General features: G+C 37.2%; 1 protein-coding gene across 6 annotated transcripts in view; it reads right to left on the bottom strand.

Annotated features, from left to right (window-relative positions):
- Positions 1-726: 726 nt before the first annotated feature.
- Positions 727-18,829, bottom strand: part of etv1 (ets variant 1) — a 23,629-nt gene continuing 5,526 nt past the window's right edge. For 2 of the 6 annotated variants that reach the window (XM_015392700.1, XM_015392703.1), the window contains 10 exons: positions 18,546-18,599; positions 12,918-12,963; positions 11,224-11,353; positions 10,082-10,270; positions 8,901-9,148; positions 5,479-5,550; positions 5,315-5,383; positions 5,056-5,225; positions 3,137-3,238; positions 727-1,767 (listed from right to left, as the gene is read on the bottom strand). In XM_015392700.1, the coding sequence (XP_015248186.1) occupies positions 1,546-1,767; positions 3,137-3,238; positions 5,056-5,225; positions 5,315-5,383; positions 5,479-5,550; positions 8,901-9,148; positions 10,082-10,270; positions 11,224-11,353; positions 12,918-12,963; positions 18,546-18,599 (1,302 nt within the window). In that variant the 3' untranslated portion in view covers positions 727-1,545. The remainder of the gene's footprint in view (positions 1,768-3,136; positions 3,239-5,055; positions 5,226-5,314; positions 5,384-5,478; positions 5,551-8,900; positions 9,149-10,081; positions 10,271-11,223; positions 11,354-12,917; positions 12,964-18,545; positions 18,600-18,829) is intronic. The other 4 variants (XM_015392698.1, XM_015392701.1, XM_015392699.1 and 1 more) reach the window with 2 other exon arrangements.

The following is an 18,829-nucleotide window of genomic DNA, read 5'->3' as shown; positions in this document are numbered from 1 at the left end:
AAACTAGAAAAAAGGTTGATCATCAAACAAAGCGGGAAAAAAAACATATTTTGACAAAACCTTTCATGTGATTGTTTAATGATGTAAGCATTGACAAGTGGACATCATTTAGTTTTTTTTTTTTTTACTATTTTATTACAGAACGTTCCTATTGCCATTCCCATCCCACACATATTAACCTCCAAAAACAACCCAGACAGCCCAGATTCTTGATTTTTTTTATGCATTGAAAAAAGAAAATAAAAGAAAAAACATGAACGGAAATCCAAAGCAGCAGGCAAAAGTTGCCAAATGCTTTCAGTTTTTTGATATCCTTTTATCTTGAGACTAGAAAATACACTTACAATTTGAAGCAGCAACAAAATGTACCTGATTATACAACATTATAATATAACACGACTTTCTTTGATTCACCACATTATAAACTTCTACATATTTCTTTTTGTTTTACCAAAAAGCAAACAAAGAAATGTTGGCAAAGACTTCTTCTCAAAAAAAAAAAAAACATACACTGTGTTCACCTGGAACAGAACTGAAAAGAATTGAAAGAAAACTTTTTTTTTTTGAAGATTTTAATCATTTTTGCTGTTGAAAGTCTCCTTTTTTTATTTGGGGATGCAATAGGTATTCTGAATTAATTTTAACTGTACATAGACGTCACCTGTTTTTCACTGAAAAACTGAACACCTGAATGAAAAATGAATACAAATCCGTTTTTTTTTTTTCTTTTTACACAGCGACTGAGTTATTTTCTCTGGTGATTATCCTAAACACAGGCCGTTTGTTCTCCAGTGCATTCTCACAGTGGGACGAATTGGGACCCACACATTTTGTCTTTTTTTTTTTTGCACTGATAAGGAAATGATCCGGTGGAGGTTATGCTGTTACAGAAAAAACACGAACATGGCGAGACCCACAGTTTGGTTGAAGTCATGGCAGAGAACATTGGCCAGCCTCGAGGAGAGGAAGTAGTGATCTACTCAGTTCAAATCACACTTTTTCCCCGTCACATCAGTCTTTTAAAGAACCTTCTCTTCATTGTGGAAGTACTGTTACATTTCCAGAAGATATTTGCATTAAGACAAAATTAAATTTATTCCTTGTATCTGCTTCACTTGTCTGTAAAGAAAAGTCCTTTTTGCAGGAAACCAAAGTTTAAGCTGCTGAATCCAGTCTAATCAGGGCAGCACATGCTAAAAATGATGACGTTTATAAAGAAAAATAGGCAGAATGCTTTCAGCATTAATGCACAAACATTTAAAAAAAGTCAAACACACAGACTCTGGTGCTGTTCCTGTCCATAAAGTGCACTCTCTGGACGTCAGAAACTCAAGAGCAGAAAAAAAAGGGGTTGAATGAGTGTGTGTATGTCAGACATACTGAGAGAAGTGTCACTGTGTGTGTTTGTGTGTATCCACGTGTGTGCTTGTGTGTCTGCATGTGGGTGAGTTCAGTTTTTTCCCGGAGCGACTGTGAATCAGAGGACATGGCAGTCTCAGGTGTACGGAGGAGGCGGGGCAGCACAGCGAGCGAAGGTGTGTGTTGTTAATAAACGTAGCCTTCGCTGTAGGGATGAGGTTGGCAGTAGGGCCCCTCCTGAACGTACGCCATGTTCTCGTCAAAGTGCGACAGCGGCACCGTGTCCTCCTCGTTGATCTGCCGCTCCATGTCCGTCTTTAACACCGGTCGCTGGTTGTCGGGGAACGCCATGGAGAACAAGGCCTCGGGGTCACAGACAAACTTGTAGACGTATCTCTCCCCAGCGACCTGAGAGAATAAAAAAAAGTATTTTGTCTTTATTTGATGTTGAGATAAATGCTTGTAGTTCTTCAACCTCTTCTTATAAATTAGTAAATACTAAAGTCCTCAGGTGAGGTCAGGTTTGAGCATTTTGGGTATAAGACCTAGTTTAAATGTGAGAAATTAGTTAAGAGACAGACAACTTTTATAAAAAAAAAAAAAAACATTTTTATGACTTCTATGGCTTCAATTTTTACGTTTGGTTTTTTGACTTTATCAAAAAATAAAAAAATTACAGCTCATTAGCTCAACGTTGCAAAGCTTCCACTGTTAAAGGATCCAGTTTATTTTTGAACAGGAAAAACACAAATACTTTTCTTTTTTCTTTTACTTGCTTATACCAAAATCCTTAAGGAATGGAGCCAAACCACACCAACAGACACACAGACCTAAATAGCGGAACTTTGGGCTCATAAAGCCTCCATAACAATCATTTCAATGGGTTTATTGACCAGGAATTTTCTATCCTTATTTCAGCTCAATTTAAAAATACTTAATTAATCCCAAAGGGCAATTAAATAATACAGTAACTCATAATTGTTTATATTTAATTTTTTTTTACTTTAAAAGTTACCCTACATTTTACTTTAAGTTTAACTATGAGCCTTGGTCAGATGAGGTATATATGTTTTTTTTTTTTTTTTGCTAGTGGCCACTTCCTGTGTGTTTGAGGTAAAATGAACCATTAATATTAAGTATGGCGAAGATCTATCATGCTGTGGGCCTATTTTACTTCCTAGGGCCTGTCACATTGATGTCATATACTATATGCATGTGCTGTCCCTGCTAAAAGATAAAATCAAAAGCCAAATCAAAAGTAATAGTTTAGCAGCTATAAACGTTATTGTCTTTTCTGTTCATCTATGATCCTCAAACTAAATCCTTTAGAGATCAGCTTGGGGGACTTTGTAGAAAAAGGAGGTTGAGAGAGAAACCAGGACTATGGGGGATCTATGGGGATGTTTAAAGATTTATCTTTCTCTGATTAGTAAGAGAGATTTCAATGACAGCAAGTTTCCAAATATTTAGAGAAGTGGTATGAAAAAACTAACATATTTCAGTCCACAAAAAGAAAAAATGTATTTGCTAATAAGCTATTATTTCCCCAGTTAATAAATATGTTTACTGGATCATAGTTTTTCAGTTTGAATTTCTACTCTTGCAGTAATAGAATAATCATTTTAGTGGATTTACACATAATTAGTAGGGGTGGTGATAAATGTGAAACGTGCTGTTTAATATTCTGTCTTCCCCTCTGAGCAAAGATAAAAACATTCTGAATAGGTTGCAAAACTTCTTTACTTTTACAATGTTTTATTTTTATACTCTCTTTTACCTTCTGCATGATTCCCTTTTCGTAGTAGTAACGAAGCGACCTGCTGAGTTTGTCATAATTCATAGCTGGCCGGTTCTTCTGTATCCCCCATCGACGTGCCACCTTAACAAAGCAAAGACAAACTCCGATAAGCAGTCAGAAAACAGAAATGCAAAGGTGAAGACATTCATAGTCGTTGACAGCTGAGATGATTTCCCTTCCAGCAAAAGATGGCACCAGCGGCTGAAATCTTAAACAAACTTATGCATCTATATTGCCTTAATACCAGTAATTAGGCTGCGTCCAGACTAAGCAGACCTGACCAGGATGTGTTCATTAGCAGCCTGTCAACAGAGCCAGCTGAGGAGGCAGCAGATGTTGCAGCACCTGTCTAGCAGACCTCCCACCACCCAGCCTCACACTCCAAACTTACAACAGCTCTCTCCATCTTCCCCTCTCTGACTCTTCTACTCCTGATTCCTATTTACTGCTCCCTCTCCCAGGTTGTACTTTCTATATTACCACATATGTGTCGTACCGTACACCTGTAAAGCCAGGTGCCGTTAGCTAACATTTGTCTGCTATGTCACCTGATGGTATGAATGGACCCCCTGAAAGCTGTGGCTGGCCCACACTTCCACACACCGTCGGGCTCCATGGACCGCTGCCACCTGCTCATCTGTCTCCTGCTTCCTACACTCCCACCCGCTGATAGACCCCCCCACCCCCGCCCCACGCCAAGTCATTCAGTGGATTGGGTATAAACAGATCCAGGCTCATTTTGTATTTGAGGGGACTCAATTTTAGGGGAAAAAAATCTTCTTAAAATTAACTGATTTATAATTTAACATCTGATTTTCCTTTTTAATTCTTATTTTGAACTTATGAAATTACCGAAAAATGCTTTAGGCAGCAGTTATTCTGTTTTAATTCTCTTAGTTATAAAAAAAAAAAAAAGAACAAAAACGGAGGAACATTTTTATTAATCATGAGGAGCAGTTAATCTGATCAGCAGAATGAATATCAAACAGCTCTGTGCAGAGGTAGGGCTGTCGAGGCTGATTTTGTATCTTTAGAGGAACCAAGAAGATGTCTTTGTTTGACTTACAGTATAAAGGGAGATTATGGTAAAGTTAAAGTGTCTGTTTTGTTTCTGTTCACTAGAAGGTTAGAGCAATTTTAAGGTCTCTGTGTTTCTATAGAGTTAGTGTTAGTGTCACTATACAAGAAGTTCTTTAAAGGGATCAAATAATTAATTTGTTCAATTGCAAATGCTGGACCATGGAAAAACAGTCAGTTTAACATCAAATGTAAAACCAATAAATGCTTTTTTTTCTTGCAGTTATCAGGTTTAAAGGAAAAAAATAGAAATATACAAATCTGAGCAAACTGATCTAGTTTTCAAGTATAAAGGCTGTAGTAGAAGTACAGTAGGTATTTAGCTACCACTAAGGAAATATGTGTTAATTTTATTCTTTAATCTTAAGTGACAGAAACCAGGAAAAAAGCTTATTTAATTTAATTGAAGGGATAGGAAATTATGCTGATGTCTCCTTCTGCAGATTATGTCAAGATAGTCTTAAATTGTACGTCTGAAAAAAGATATCATAAAAAAGACAAAACAATCATAAGAAAACATCAGCTTTGAAAAAAAGAACACAATAAGTTTGGCCATTTCGAAAGTTTACAATAGTTGCAAGAGGCCAGAGAATTTACAGTTACAGTGGATTTTCTCTTCCACAGAAATGCAAAAACAAATTTATAATTGCTAATGTTAATGGAGCTTTTGTTATTAAAATGAGAAGTGTCTGATTTGGCCGAATCAGGGTGGGCTTCCTTTGAGGGGCCATTCATAACAGATCTTTGCTGCTTTATTTTTTTAAACTTTTAAGTTAAGTAAAACTATGGGCATAAATACGTATGATGTTGGAGGCCCTTACCTCTTCAGGCTCGATAAGTTTAAACTCCATGCCACGGCCGGTCCAGGCGATAAAGTGGGAGTTTGACGGGTCATCAAGAAGAGCCACCAGGAACTGCCAGAGTTGCAATGAGCCTCGGCGCTGATATGATGGACCCTCCCGGTACAGGGCTGCCTCCTGCTTGATATCACCTACACAAAAAAAGAATCAGGGAATTATTTTGAATCACCTCAGCCTAAGCACAATCTATCAATGTTTTAAACTCTAAGGGATAACTCACCTTCTACCTTTTCAGGTACCACACAGGTATCATCGTAGAAATGCCTCTGCACTTTGTCAAACATACAACCTTAAAAAAGAGAAAAAAGGACCTCTTTTATATATTATGGATTAAAAAAAACCATTCACCACCATTACTACATCCGCACGTGTCTTCGTTAGTACCTTCAGTCCTGTTAGTGTGAGCCAGATAGCCGTCTTGTCGTAAGTAGACAGAATGGCAGCTAGGCACTTCTGCTGAAACCCAGGCAAGAATGAGAGTGGGTGTTAAAGGGCCTGAAGGCGGCATTAGGAACACTACCTCAGCTATCTGTGAACAGCCACAGTGTGTTCAATCAATGCACCAGCGGCTCTGATTAAAGAAAATGCCCTCCAGGATCTTCATTGTAATGTCTTGCAGCCACAGGCGAACGCACTGTATCACACAGTTAAGACTGGCCCCAGGCCTCTCCACTGAGAGTAAGATTAATCACAGAATATGAAAACACATGTTGATATGATGTAAGCTTTTCACAACGCAGGGACATGAAAATGCCATGACACTTATTGTTGATGAAATCTGATGTTCAGGTGCTAGAGTCTTTATTTTACAAAAAAAGTAGATCATCTTCTGGCATTTATTATACTTTGCAAGATATTTTACTTTGGCAAAACAAGTGCTAAACTAAAGGTAATCCAACTGGGATTCACCATTTTTAAATTAGATTTAAAAAAAATTGAAATCTGTACTATTTTCTTTATAATATTATCACTAGCTAACAAAGGGCAAATGAGATTAAAATCGATCATAAACCTAATTGGAATATTGTGATTTGGTTGCTCAATAGGGGGTTATGCAGATCCATAATCCCATCATATCCATCTAAAAAAATTTGATAATATCATTGAGATTGGAAGCGTTGAATAACCATTAAAATATTTCATTTTGTGCACATAGTAAAGATTTATCCCGATTAAAGTTTTTAATTTCTTTTAATCTGAATACATTTAATCCAGTCAAGGAATTTTGTGCAAGTACACATAGCTATAAACGATATTAATACAATTTCATCAGAACTACAAGAATAAGTTGATTTCTTTTTATGGGCTCTTTTGCCACCTAAGCAACTTTGTCCCTATATTTTACAAGTTTTTACAGCCCTAGAGTGGCTTTTTCACTAGCGACACACCCAACCACCATTTTCCTTGTTTTTCAATGGCGATGTAACGTGTAAGCACTAATCATTTAGCTGTTTGTCCTGTTTGTCTGCTGCAGTGAGATCCTCCCTGTTCCCATGGACTGACAGGTATCAATGTAGCATCAGAGAGGACACCTGCTCCTCCCCCAAGTCCTTATTGTTAATGAATCACATGTGCAAAGCTGGATTAAGTTTAAAAAAGGTAGATATCTTTTTTTACCTAAACCCACTCTATATAAATAAGTTATGTTAAATTATCAAATTACCCAATCGATAAATTGTACCCAAGTTTATTTCATAAAGTTAGTTAGTATTTTAAGTGTTAAGTGTTGTTGTAATCAGCTTTTGTCTTTCAAGATTGATAATCCTAAAATCTACATCCAAATATGCAAATTAGTCAATGATTCTGTCTAGTGACTTTTAGAAGAGCCAGTAGCCATTTTTCTTGTTCACTACTTGGTGCCAGTAAACGCTGCCAAGTATATTGTTTTTATACAAACATGTTCTACGTATTTCTTGTGCAGGTGGATAATCTTATGAAGCCCATGCTTTAGCTAAAAGCTAAGAATGTTTAAGATAACTTTGATGTTAACAGAACAAAAAGATTTTGAATGAACCTGGAAATCAAAAACGTTACAAAAACATTGGGATGCCGTTCACTCCATCTCGCCAAAAAGCTGCTTGTTTTGGTTTAGTCGGTTTTAAAAGGTAGTAAAAAGAAACACAGTAGCGTCAGCAGATCGTGTTGACTTCTGACAGTAATTTTCCAACATTTTCATCTATTAAAAGTATTTAAATATAATACCAGATATCCTTACAGGTCCTACAGATTTAACGAGGAACCACCAAAAACAAAAATGACAAAAAAAATAATAAAAATTCAAATCAAAACTATTTCATTTTGGAATCTCATTTGCCGATGACAAAATAAAAATTCAAATCAAAACTATTTCATTTTGGAATCTCATTTGCCGATGACAAAGCTCACAAATTTTCTCAAACTCCTTCACTTTTCTGTATCCGGTAAGTTGTCCAGTTTGGAAAGTGTTCTAACTAATATATCAATTTTCTTCCTATGCTTAAACCTCTCAGAACTTGACGCTCTGATAAAAAAACGCAAGCAAACAGGTTACCAAGTGAATATTCAATAAACACAGTAGAGTCCTTCATTTAGGCCCATAAACATTTCTCTGAGCTTCATCAAAGTAATGGGCTTGTAGAGGAAATTGCTCCTAATGAAATTACGACTCCCCTCCCATCCTCTCCGACAGGCCTGCTCCTGTCAACATGCTTCACAGTAACTGCTAATAAATACACCCTCATGCTCCATCTTACTTGTGCAGAACAATTGGTATGACATTTTTTAACCTTAACTCTGTATAATTTCTACTTATTTATTCTTATCCTTCTTTTAATGTTTACCATTGCCTGACTGAATAATAAAACATTTATTTAGATTTTTTTCAATTAAAAACTTTATAGGTAGGTTTTCCTACTCGTAAATGAAGCTGGATTGCAGTCTCCTTTTATTTGTTTGTAATTTTTTTTGAAAGAAAAGATTCAAAGAGTCAGACTGGCTGGTTGTGAGAATCACTGACTTGATAACGGAGGGATAACAACCAAGTAGCTACTAAGTGACTGTCTGTTGAGAAATAAGATGTCTTAGCACTGAAACCCACGTGTTTCTTCTGGCATAATCCAGTGGTGTTAATTGGCATTTAGAAGCCACACAGTTGTGAAACCTGGTGAGCACATCTACCGTACGAAAGAGCGAGAAAACACCAAAATTCACAGTTATCTGGTTTTCAATGACAAAAAAAAAAACAACAAAACACACAAAAACAGACACACAAAAAACTAAACAAGAGAAGCTGTTTGGCTAACACACACAAACTATTATGCAGCATAAGAGACATGATTGGGGCCCCAGAGTTTTTTTCTTAAACTCATCACCCAGGAGGTAGTTGCTTTTTTCTTTTTTCCTTCCGACTGGTCACACTTGATCCTATACAGCTCTATCTCCTCTGGGTCCTTTCTTCGTTACCTTGTGAATGAACCCCAGAGTCCGACGGATGTTCATTCATGTTCTGGTGTAGCCTCGGGCTCCTTGGAGCCTCCTGATTAGGTCCCTTTAGTCTCTAACCAAAGGGAGAAAACATGCGTGGGAGGGCAGCTTCTGGACTGTGACCAAACCCCCCCACACAGCAGCCTCTCCTCTTTTCTATTAGAGCTCAACAGGAAATGGTGAACGGCACAGACACCCAGCCTGACCAGAACCCCTGCCCTAATAATGGGTAAACTCAATAAACGACAGCCCCTCCCATCGAGTCTCCTCTCATTCCTAAAATGAATCTGCTTCCAGCGAAATAAAGTAAAATCTATACACCAGTAACTTTTCTATTTTCTCACCTGAGTCGTAGGTGAAGTCCCTCGGCTCCTGCTTGATCATCATGCTGGCCGGGTACCCGTGAGGAAGCGGTGCCCCCATCATGGCTGGGTGCTCGAACAGGGGGTCAGGGTACTCTTGCTTGAAGCCTTGTGGAGGGAAGGGGATGCTGGGCTCTGACAGCTGCCTGTGGTAGATGGGCCGACTGTCCCGAGCCATCGTCGGTGGGGAGGGGAATGAGTGGCACGGCTCAGAGAGCTGACGTCTAAATCTGAAGGGAAAATTCACAAGATACATTATCAGACTTTTCTACCGTTTATTAAGGTTGGTGTTAAAAATCCAATTTTGAGTGATTTTAGCGCCATAAACATCTTGTTGATTTTAAGTCTGAAAAATAAGCAGCACCCTCATTTCAATGGGCCGGACTACCAATCTAGAGCAACAGTTAGTGGAGTCAGCACTGGGCTACCCAAGGCTTCAAACAACCACCAATGCCAGGGAATGTCTCTAATGCAAGTTATGTGGAATCTCATTAAAAAGAGATTAAACAGTAGGTATTTTATAACAGACGATTTAAATGGTTCTGAAACTGAAATTATCTCCTTCTTTAGCCTGTTATAAAATAATGCAACAAAAGGCAAAACACGGGAGGGCCATTACATTCCTACAATGAGTTTGAAGAACAAGCATCAGCTTAAAGGCTGACTTATATTCGATCTTTGGGGGCACAGCAGGACTCTGCTGAGTGCCTGTGAGGCTGAACATGAGCTGTAGGCATTCATATTTGACGCACTGTTCTCCAAATTCACGGAGCACTACGCTACATAACCAGTGAAGATGTAGTAAAACTGAAGCGTGTTGTCGCTTCCCAACAATTGGCTGTGTGCTGTATCAAAAATATGACTTCTTATCAACCTGATTCTGTTTCTGGTACCGTTTCATAATTAATAGAGTGAAAAAATGGAACAAAAACTAATTCAAGATTTTTTTAAAGGGTTTAAAAAGACTTCACTTATATATGTTTTCGGACTCTAGAAAGAAACATGCTATGAAATCTTTAAACAGTTAAATTTTCTTTTTGTTGGTTTTCCTTTCTGCCACATTCTTGCTTCACACAAGTGTTTAAACTTGCGTGAATCTGGTATATCATTCATTTTGAATGGAGCAGTGTGTCACACATGTAAATGGGATGTTGGTGCAGTACCTGTGGTCCATGGAGTAGGCGCTGTCAGGGAGAGGCTGTGAGGGCGGCATGTGGGCGTAAGTCCGGTCCGGTTTGGGCGTGGGGGCCAATGTGGGTGAACCATGGTGAAGAGGGGACACAGGGGTGCTGCAGGGGGGCGTCACTGGGCTGGAGGGCTTCATTCCTGTGTGGTGCTTCTGCTCATAGGCACTACAGCGACAAATGATCCAGTCGTTAGATAACAGATTTAAGAACTCCAAAAAAATTTTTTTTATTATATTTATTTATTTATGAATAAAATATCCACATTTTCACATTACAGTTTTAAGCACTAATATTTAAATGTACAGAAAAAGTGTCTTTAAAAAACACAAAACATCAAGGGAAATTAAAGCCAGAGCTAAGATAAAAAAACAACATAAAAAAAACAATGAATGATTAAATAAAAACAATGTGATACAAAATTCAAAAGCGGTATATCAAAATTTCTTTTATTTTTTACTTTTTAAATATGTTTTTATTGTGTACAATATAATTTTCTATTATATATACCACTATACCTATATACTCTGTAGGGTAAATTATACTTTATAGGCTGACATTAGCTTTAACTGGCTCAGGTTTTCTGATTAACAGGCAGGCTGGTTTCACCTGCTAGCTGACATTTTTAAGTAGCATTCATTTAAAGATAAACATGGTAATTTATTTAGTTTAAAAGTTGGGACTATCGCATTTTTGCGCATTAAAATACTTAAAGACGAATTAATTCTAATAAGTGAGGGAGGAGTAGGTTTCTTTCAGCCACCTGACCAGCAGTGTGTAGCTACTTAAAGAGAACATCCTGTTTCTCATTCAATCAATAAAAATTCCTGTCATCTGTATTTTTTTCAGTGTCATTATTAGACTAAACGTATGGATTAGTAAGAAATAAATGTTTTGCAAAGCTGAAGCTACTGTAACTTTTAAATAATTTTGTATGTTTTGTATATATGTTACCTGGCAATGCCTCATTGTTGCCTAACTTGATATATAGAAATTATAACATTTTTTTTTTATTTTTTGTTGTTTCTTTGTCTTTAGGTACTGGGATCTTGATGTAAGAATACTGCAAAGAAATAAGTTTTTCCAAAGAATCATTTAAGTGTGGAAAAAAGACCAGCCACCTGATGCTGTACGGGCACTTCTCTCCATACTGGAGCTTGAAGGGCCGCTCCTGACTGCAGTTGGAGCTCAGCTCTGAGCATGGGCTATGCAGCTCCCTCTTGATCTTCAGCTGCAGTCCGTGGAAAGCCACTGTGTCATCAAGACAAAGAGAAGAAGATCCCTGGATTACCTTGGAGTCTAACGATCATTTCAAATATTTTTCAACAAATTCTTTAAATCAATTCTCATAATAAATTCTCAATTCAGATAAAAATAAACGCTCATAGGTGTTTGCAAAGTAAAGGCTCCCTACAAAAAACAAAACCCGGAATTAAATAAAACAATAAATTGACTGCTGCTTAGGTGTAGATAAACAGTTCAAGAAATGTAGACATCAGCCTGAATGTGCACCAATACCGATTCTATCTGTCTTCCATTTGACATCTCAGGCCATCGCTTACACAAACAACTCACTTAAAATCTCATTTGTTGGGCTTTTTCCTGGTGGGGGCTCTGTAAGTGAAATATGACAATCATAAAACTGGGTGTGCAGCAAGCTCCTATAAATACTTTATCTGCTTTCAGGAGGCTGTCAATACGTTCCAGACGACAACAACGGGATCATTGATCCAAAGGGCTGGGTGGGGTGGGGATGAGCCTGCTACCTATGGCCCTCGCCGTGAGCTCGGTGCATCTGAGAGGCTGTTAAGTGCCTTATCAGTCCTGATTAACATCCCATCATCTCGAGTCATGATCAACGCTAATCTAATTGACTGCGTCTCTGAAGAAAAGCCAGTCAGTCAGAATGAAGTCAGGCTCAGGTTGCCCGGCCGATCGCCGTCTCACCGCGGCTGAACACAAAGCAGCAGCACAGCCTTCCCACAGTGCTCTATCAGAGCCGCCTGGCCCAGTTTAGAGGTCATTTTTCACTGATGTTTCAGACTGAGATGGCGAATCCCTGAGTTAAAAGGAAATTCATCAGAAGCCATAAATACAAAGAGACAGAGACAGTTTGTCAACAGTCGGTGAAGCTGCAGAACTAAAATGTTTGCCCCATATAAGAGACTGGAATCTGGCAGCTGTTTCAGGTTTGCTTACAACTGACTGACATCTGCTATCAGCCAACACTTCATGTGACGCAGAGCCAAGCCCCTGGGGGCCAGGGCACACGGGCATCGCATGGCAGGCCTCAGGGGTTGTTCGCAGCCCTCGCTGGGGGCCTGACCTTTCCAGGTCATCGATTGGAGGTCAAAAAGACACTTCCTGAGGGGAGACCTTTGACGCTACAGGCAAAGCAGAGGCTTGTTTAGACCCTCTGGAGTCCAAACAACATCTTAGCCCCCATGTCAAGACTAAAGTCATTGCTACGTTGATTAGCAACCACGATTAGATCTGTTTGAGATTCCCAGACTATGATAACATTACTAACAAACATTATAATTTCACAATATTAGCCTAGAAAAAATGCAACAAAGACATAATTCACTTAGTGGAACACCTTTGGCTTCCACACAATTACTGATCATATTTTTGTGCCCTAATATATTTCTTAACTGCTAAATTTGACTGTCTTAAACACAGGATGCAGCTGATAAACAGTGTGTAGCAACAGGTGGGGGAGGGGAGTGCTAAACAGTAATGTTCAGAAAACATTTTCTGGAATCTGATCAAAGAGATTTTTAGACACTTTAGCTTTTATCCAACACTAACTAACCTTTCATTTTCAACACGCCACTTCGTTCTCCCACAAACGCCTCCACCTTAAGGTTTAAGGAGTCCAAACATCATGAAAAGGACAGATAAAAGCCAAACTTTAAACTTTAAATTAGGAAACATAAGATGCCAGTTGAGCATTGCTCTGATAAAGAGGATAAACAAAATAGCTCCACATAGCTGTAAAGGCTTGAAAAAAATCGACACAATTAAGAATGTTTGTCACTGTTACAGATTCAAAACTCTTTAAACTTGTGGTTTAATTAATAAAAACAACAATATATATAAAAAAATTTATGAATAAATTACATAGCAAAATAACAAACATAATTCTTATAAAAAGAAAAAGAAAAAAATAACATATTTGATGATTGAACAAAAAACTGACCTAATATGTAAATCTTGATCATTTAAAGAAAAATTATGTAAATATTTGTAAATTAGCTTTTTTATCTGACTCTACGATGAAAACATAATTTTTCCTAATGCTGACTTAATTCCCGCTTTTTTTCTGCAGATGTGACATCAAGTATATCCATGCTAAAAGCCTAGTAAACCACCTACAATAGTAAACACTCAAAGAGTTATAATCGAGATGGATTTTGCGGATACTCTAAGGTTTTATTGATCTTCTGCTATAAAATCTTGGTTTATTTTTTAATGCTTTTTGTCCATTTTAGCAGAGAAAGAAGAAGATTTGGTTTCAATCCTTCACAGCTTTACTATTCAGCGTCACTCATCTGACAGTAGTGACGTATCATTATTTATGTTGTCTGACATGATATTTTTGAGCAAAAACAATGTGTGTTCATATTGTATCAAACACCCTTTCAGTGAGTGGCTCCTATCTAATTTATCACTTGTGCTTTACCCAAAATAAGAAGTGAATCATGTGACAAGGGGCAACTACTTGAGCGAGTTGATCTTATCTATTACTAACTACAATAAATGCAATGTCTTTTTTTAAGTTAGAAAAAAAAAACTTATTGCAATTCAGCAAAAGCAAAAGTATAGTTTTCATTTCTTTATTTCACACTGATTTAAAATTAAGTGCCTGAGTTACTCATTTAATGCGTAAAAGTCCCTCAGGAAACGTTTGACTTTAAGTGTCACACCAGGTCTTAACATTGGCTTCACATGTGCAGCAGCGCAGCGTCTTAAATTAGAAATGGAAATGTCACAATAGATTTCGTCAGTTGGGTGCCAAGGTACACAAATCAATAGCTAGGGCATTGCCTCTGACTAAAACAGAGACTTCCTTTTTAGTCCAGAATGTCATGCCCATCATGGCTTGATTGCTCTCATTATCTCCATATTGATTAATCAAGATGGAGGGCTGTTAAGAAGAGGTAGTTAGAGCAATTATCAGGTCTATTTTTAATGCAAATGTTTTTGTGCCATTGACTTAAACATTAAGTAGTCTTTGCTGTACAGCTAGTCACATAATGATTGTGGAAAAAAAATATTCAAATTAAAAATCCCAGTTATCGTTCATATAGAGAAAACTTGTGCATTTTCTTTTTTTCTAAACACAGCCAAAGATCTGTTGGCCCAATGTGCTGTGAACTCTTAAGAACAAATTGTGAATTTTGGCAGAACAAGAGCCTACATTTGGCAGATATTTCTCCAGTCCATTCATAAAAAAATACAGGTCTTTTGGCAACAGCAAAAACCCTTCCATTCCATTTTCACCTACTGTAGGTGCTCGCCTTTGCTGTTAAATGATGGAAGCTTAGATCTGCTGGTAACGTGTGGCCTCATTTTACACCTCCTCTACTCCTTCATTCCCTGCTAAGTTATGCTAATAGTAAGCATCTGTGTTGGAGTTTGAGACAAAGAAATGTCTCCTTATTCTCCTTCAGCCTTATGACACTTAATCTACACATGCTGCTTAATCGGTGGAGAGCAGAAAGTTGACATTGAGGAAAGCTGTCTCGGTTATTCATGGGAGGTTAGGACATGAAATTAGAGGTTAAAAAAACACCAACACAACCAAAATTTTACATGCACTATATAAGTTTAGTATCCAGTGTCAATGCAGATATTTTTTTTCTTTTTTAAGTCGTCCAGATACGTTTTGCTTTACTGCAAAATGTATCCATTGTGATATAAATATTTCATGACAATACAATTAACGCTTTTCATAACTGTACTATAACAATTAAAGATGTAAGTGGATTGTGTTCTGCATGTAAGCACCACTTTGAAAGTCACAACTTTCAAAGTGGTGCTATCCCTCTCTATATATTTTCATTGCTTTACCAGTGCTTTTGACAAGGTGAAAGCCTAAAAGTACAATGGAGAATTTTCGCAAATTTTTTAAAAGACCCGCCCTCTCCACAAAAAATGCACATGCACAACCCTGTACCTGCTCCCGAGAGGGAACGCTTATTAAACGTGTGCAAGAGCGTGCACGAGCCCATTTCTCCTCGTGCACGCTCTGTTTAAAAATTGCTGTTAGCGTCGCTCATACAAGCTTCCTTTCCAAAAGAAAATTTGTAATATTTCCAGCATGTCAGACTCACCACTGGTAAGTCAAAATAGGGACGAGCACGTAAGACGGCCTTATGTAAACATATCACCAGAACGATTGACAATTAGGAGGACCACTTATTTTTATGAATTAGCCAGAAATAGAACCTCCTCCACTATACCTTTAACACGACTTAATACGTATGTCGAAAACAAAGCTGAATTGTTAACTTTTTAGTTCATTTTTTGATGATTTCATGAGAAGCGGTTAAGTCATATCTGTTTCTATACATAAAAAACACTTTTAACCTTTGCCTCATTAGACATAAAAAAACAGAATTGTTATGTATGCTAAAATGTAAAAACATTTTTTTAACTTAGTTTTTTTTTCCAAAGATTTCTGTTTTATGATGAATATCCTCAGCCTAGTTGTTTTGATATCCTATTTAATGTTCTCCTACAATTGGATTCATAGTATTCCTCCAAAAGAAAGGTGAGGCTACTAAAATGTAAAAAATATGAAAAATTTATCTTTTTGGTGACCCCTCATCCAAGATAACCTTTTCTTTCCCTTAGGATCGCTAATGTGCTTTAAGCCATGTAGCAGGTTAACTAAAAACTTTAAAAACACACTAGCAAAGATAAATAGCGTTAGCTAATAATTTTGAATGTATGAAGAAGGCAAAACCAAAATAGAAAACATTCAAAAATGCCTTCGCTTTCAAAATAACAAAAAACAGCTGGCAGATTTTTTATTATAACCCTTTTTCCCCCTTAGAAAGTAGCAGTATTTTCTTTATGTTTCAAACTAGGGAAGGTGATCCTCAGCAAACTATTTTTGGAGTACCAATGTCCATATAACTTAGATTCAAGGATTTAAAATATTCCATTTAAACTATTAAATCTATTCACAGTTTGATTATGCTTTGTGAAGAGCTAAGAAACCATATATGCTAAACCAAATAATCGGTTCATTTACCAACACACCAAATATTACAATTCTGCTGATGACTTTTTAATTCAAGACACATTAAATTTAAGCTTTGTTTAAGATAAATAGTTAAAACTTTTGTGAAAACATATTTAAAGGAAAAATCTTTAACCTCGGAGACAGAGATAATTAAATCTTGCTTAAATCTAAAACTATTTCTGTTTTATTTTTGAATAAGCATTTTGTACCTTAATAGTTCAATCACTTGACATCTATTTATGGTTAAAGTTGATGCTTTATTGCCTTTTTCAGGCCCGACTGACCAAAGTTAGCGTAATTTGGGACAATCACACTGAATTGCTTCCTCCTAACAGCTTTAGAAACGCTGCAACCTTGTTTAGAGATAATAAAGTGACGTATACAGACTGCTATTTATTTCTTACCTTTTAACCGCTTTTTTTATTTAACGTTCTTAATAAGTATTAAAAAAGCAATGTGTTTTTGAACACAACCTTGTTACTGTTAATGTTGGATTATAGAAAATATAAAATATGCTAATTAAATCAAAAAGAAGATGGGGAAAGAAAAAAAAAACAACCATGCAAAAAAGTATTTTGGTATATTTGGATGAGGTAGGAATCTAATAATGTCAATGAAAATATGTTTTCTCCTATAGTTTCCTGTATTTAGCTCCTCTCCTACTACCACCTCTACCTCAGCGACCGTGCCTTCGTCTCTCAGATCGGTGAAACCCATATGGGAGCGCTGCCGGCTGGGATGCCTACTCAAGCGCCCAACCACAGTGCCCTCACCCTCCAGCCATCTGTTAGTGCCTCTCCAGTCTGCTGCAGGTTTGCCAACAGGACAATTCAGATGGTCAGCAGCCTCCTGCCATGATGACCACCCACCCCGGCTACCTCTGAAGGACAACGGGACAGTCTTAGTGACCTCTGGTTCTGGGCTTTTCTAAAAATCACAGCTTCTTCACAGTGGAATTCATCACTGGCTTATTTAGACACACTATTTAGATTTATTTATTTTTTAAGTAAAGCTGCTTAATTCACAAATGCTGACCTGACTAGTATAGCATATACCATATAGCAATTTAATCTGTTTTTCGCGATTTCTTTACATTTTTATGCAAATCATTATACAAAACAAAGTTTAAAGTGGCAATTTTTTTCAATCTTAAATAAAGAACTTAACAAAAATATTTTCCAAATCTTTCTTACTGTTTATTTCCATTATGGTCCTACTTAACCATGATCTAAACCTTTGACCAGACGCTACATGTCTTCTGTCTGCTGCATGTTCATCTGAGAGCATTCTAGCTTTTGTTCAGCTGTTGCACTTGAGGTTAAAGGGTGATGAAAACCATGGCGTGGACACACACTTTTGTGTTTTTTCCTCACAGTTTCATGTGTATTTTGGCTCATCTGAAAGACATGTGCTCAATCCGAGTCCCACTGAGCTCCACTCACTCAATTTCTGTCCCCACCTTGGCTTTACTTCCTCCAGAGACAGACCGTGCCAAGTCACCAGCCACCATGTGCAACCGATGTTCACAACCAGGTAACATATATAACATCCTCTATTCTCCTTAAGACTGCATATGAGAACCAAGCTCTGCTCAGACATTAACAACATTTCTGCCCTATTATTAGAAACATAAATGTAATATTCTGTTGGATAAATTATGTAAACAGGAAAAAAAAAAAAAGGTAACGGCTGTCTTTATTCTGTTGAAGAGAGCGAGTGGGTGTGCAACACAAACCGACCCTCCACTAAAAAAGATAAATGTAGAAACTAATTTTACACTGCCTGATTTAGAAAATGTAACCACACTGGATGGTTTATGCAGAAGCCCTTTGAGGAAAGGTTACAGTGGGAGATTTAAAAAACAGAAATCATCACTTAAAAGACGTTCAGACCAGTTGGAGATAAAAATATCAGCTAAAGAAGTCTGCTTTGGTATTTTGATGTTTTCCTTATGCAAATAAATAACAGCAGCAAAGAGAGGCTCACAAGGACTAAGAAAGCGAGGTAAACAAATCATGATAAACTGGTTTCCATACACCTGTCTGTAGACCTGCAAGGCTGCAGCAGATCTCCATAGATTGATTGTATTTAAAAGCAAAAGTGAAGAGAGACAACGCCAAGTAGAGACAGATTTTAACAGACGTTAAAAAGTCACAAAAAGACAAAGCATTGAGGTCTTTTACTTACAGTTTTCTGTCTGGAAGTCTGGAACAAACTGCTCATCATTGTCTGGAACTTGAGCTGAAGAAACAAACGGAAAACAAGAAGCAGAGAGATTTTTCGTTCAGTCTGATACACCAATCTGTACAGAAACAAATATTTTATCCTCGCATGTTGTGCATGTGTTTTTTTCTAAAAAAAAAAGTTACAACTGGTTGCCTGAATTCTCATAGAATTTAATTTTCTTTGCACATTTTTAAAATAAATGTTTTTATCTTTTCAAGATACATTTTCCACCCTGTTGACAGTTT

This window comes from Cyprinodon variegatus, unplaced genomic scaffold (genome assembly GCF_000732505.1).
Source record: "Cyprinodon variegatus isolate N-32 unplaced genomic scaffold, C_variegatus-1.0 Scaffold603, whole genome shotgun sequence".
In the NCBI taxonomy this organism is placed as follows: domain Eukaryota; kingdom Metazoa; phylum Chordata; class Actinopteri; order Cyprinodontiformes; family Cyprinodontidae; genus Cyprinodon; species Cyprinodon variegatus.
Note: the sequence above shows the minus strand (reverse complement) of the source record. Positions and strands in the feature narration are given on the sequence as shown.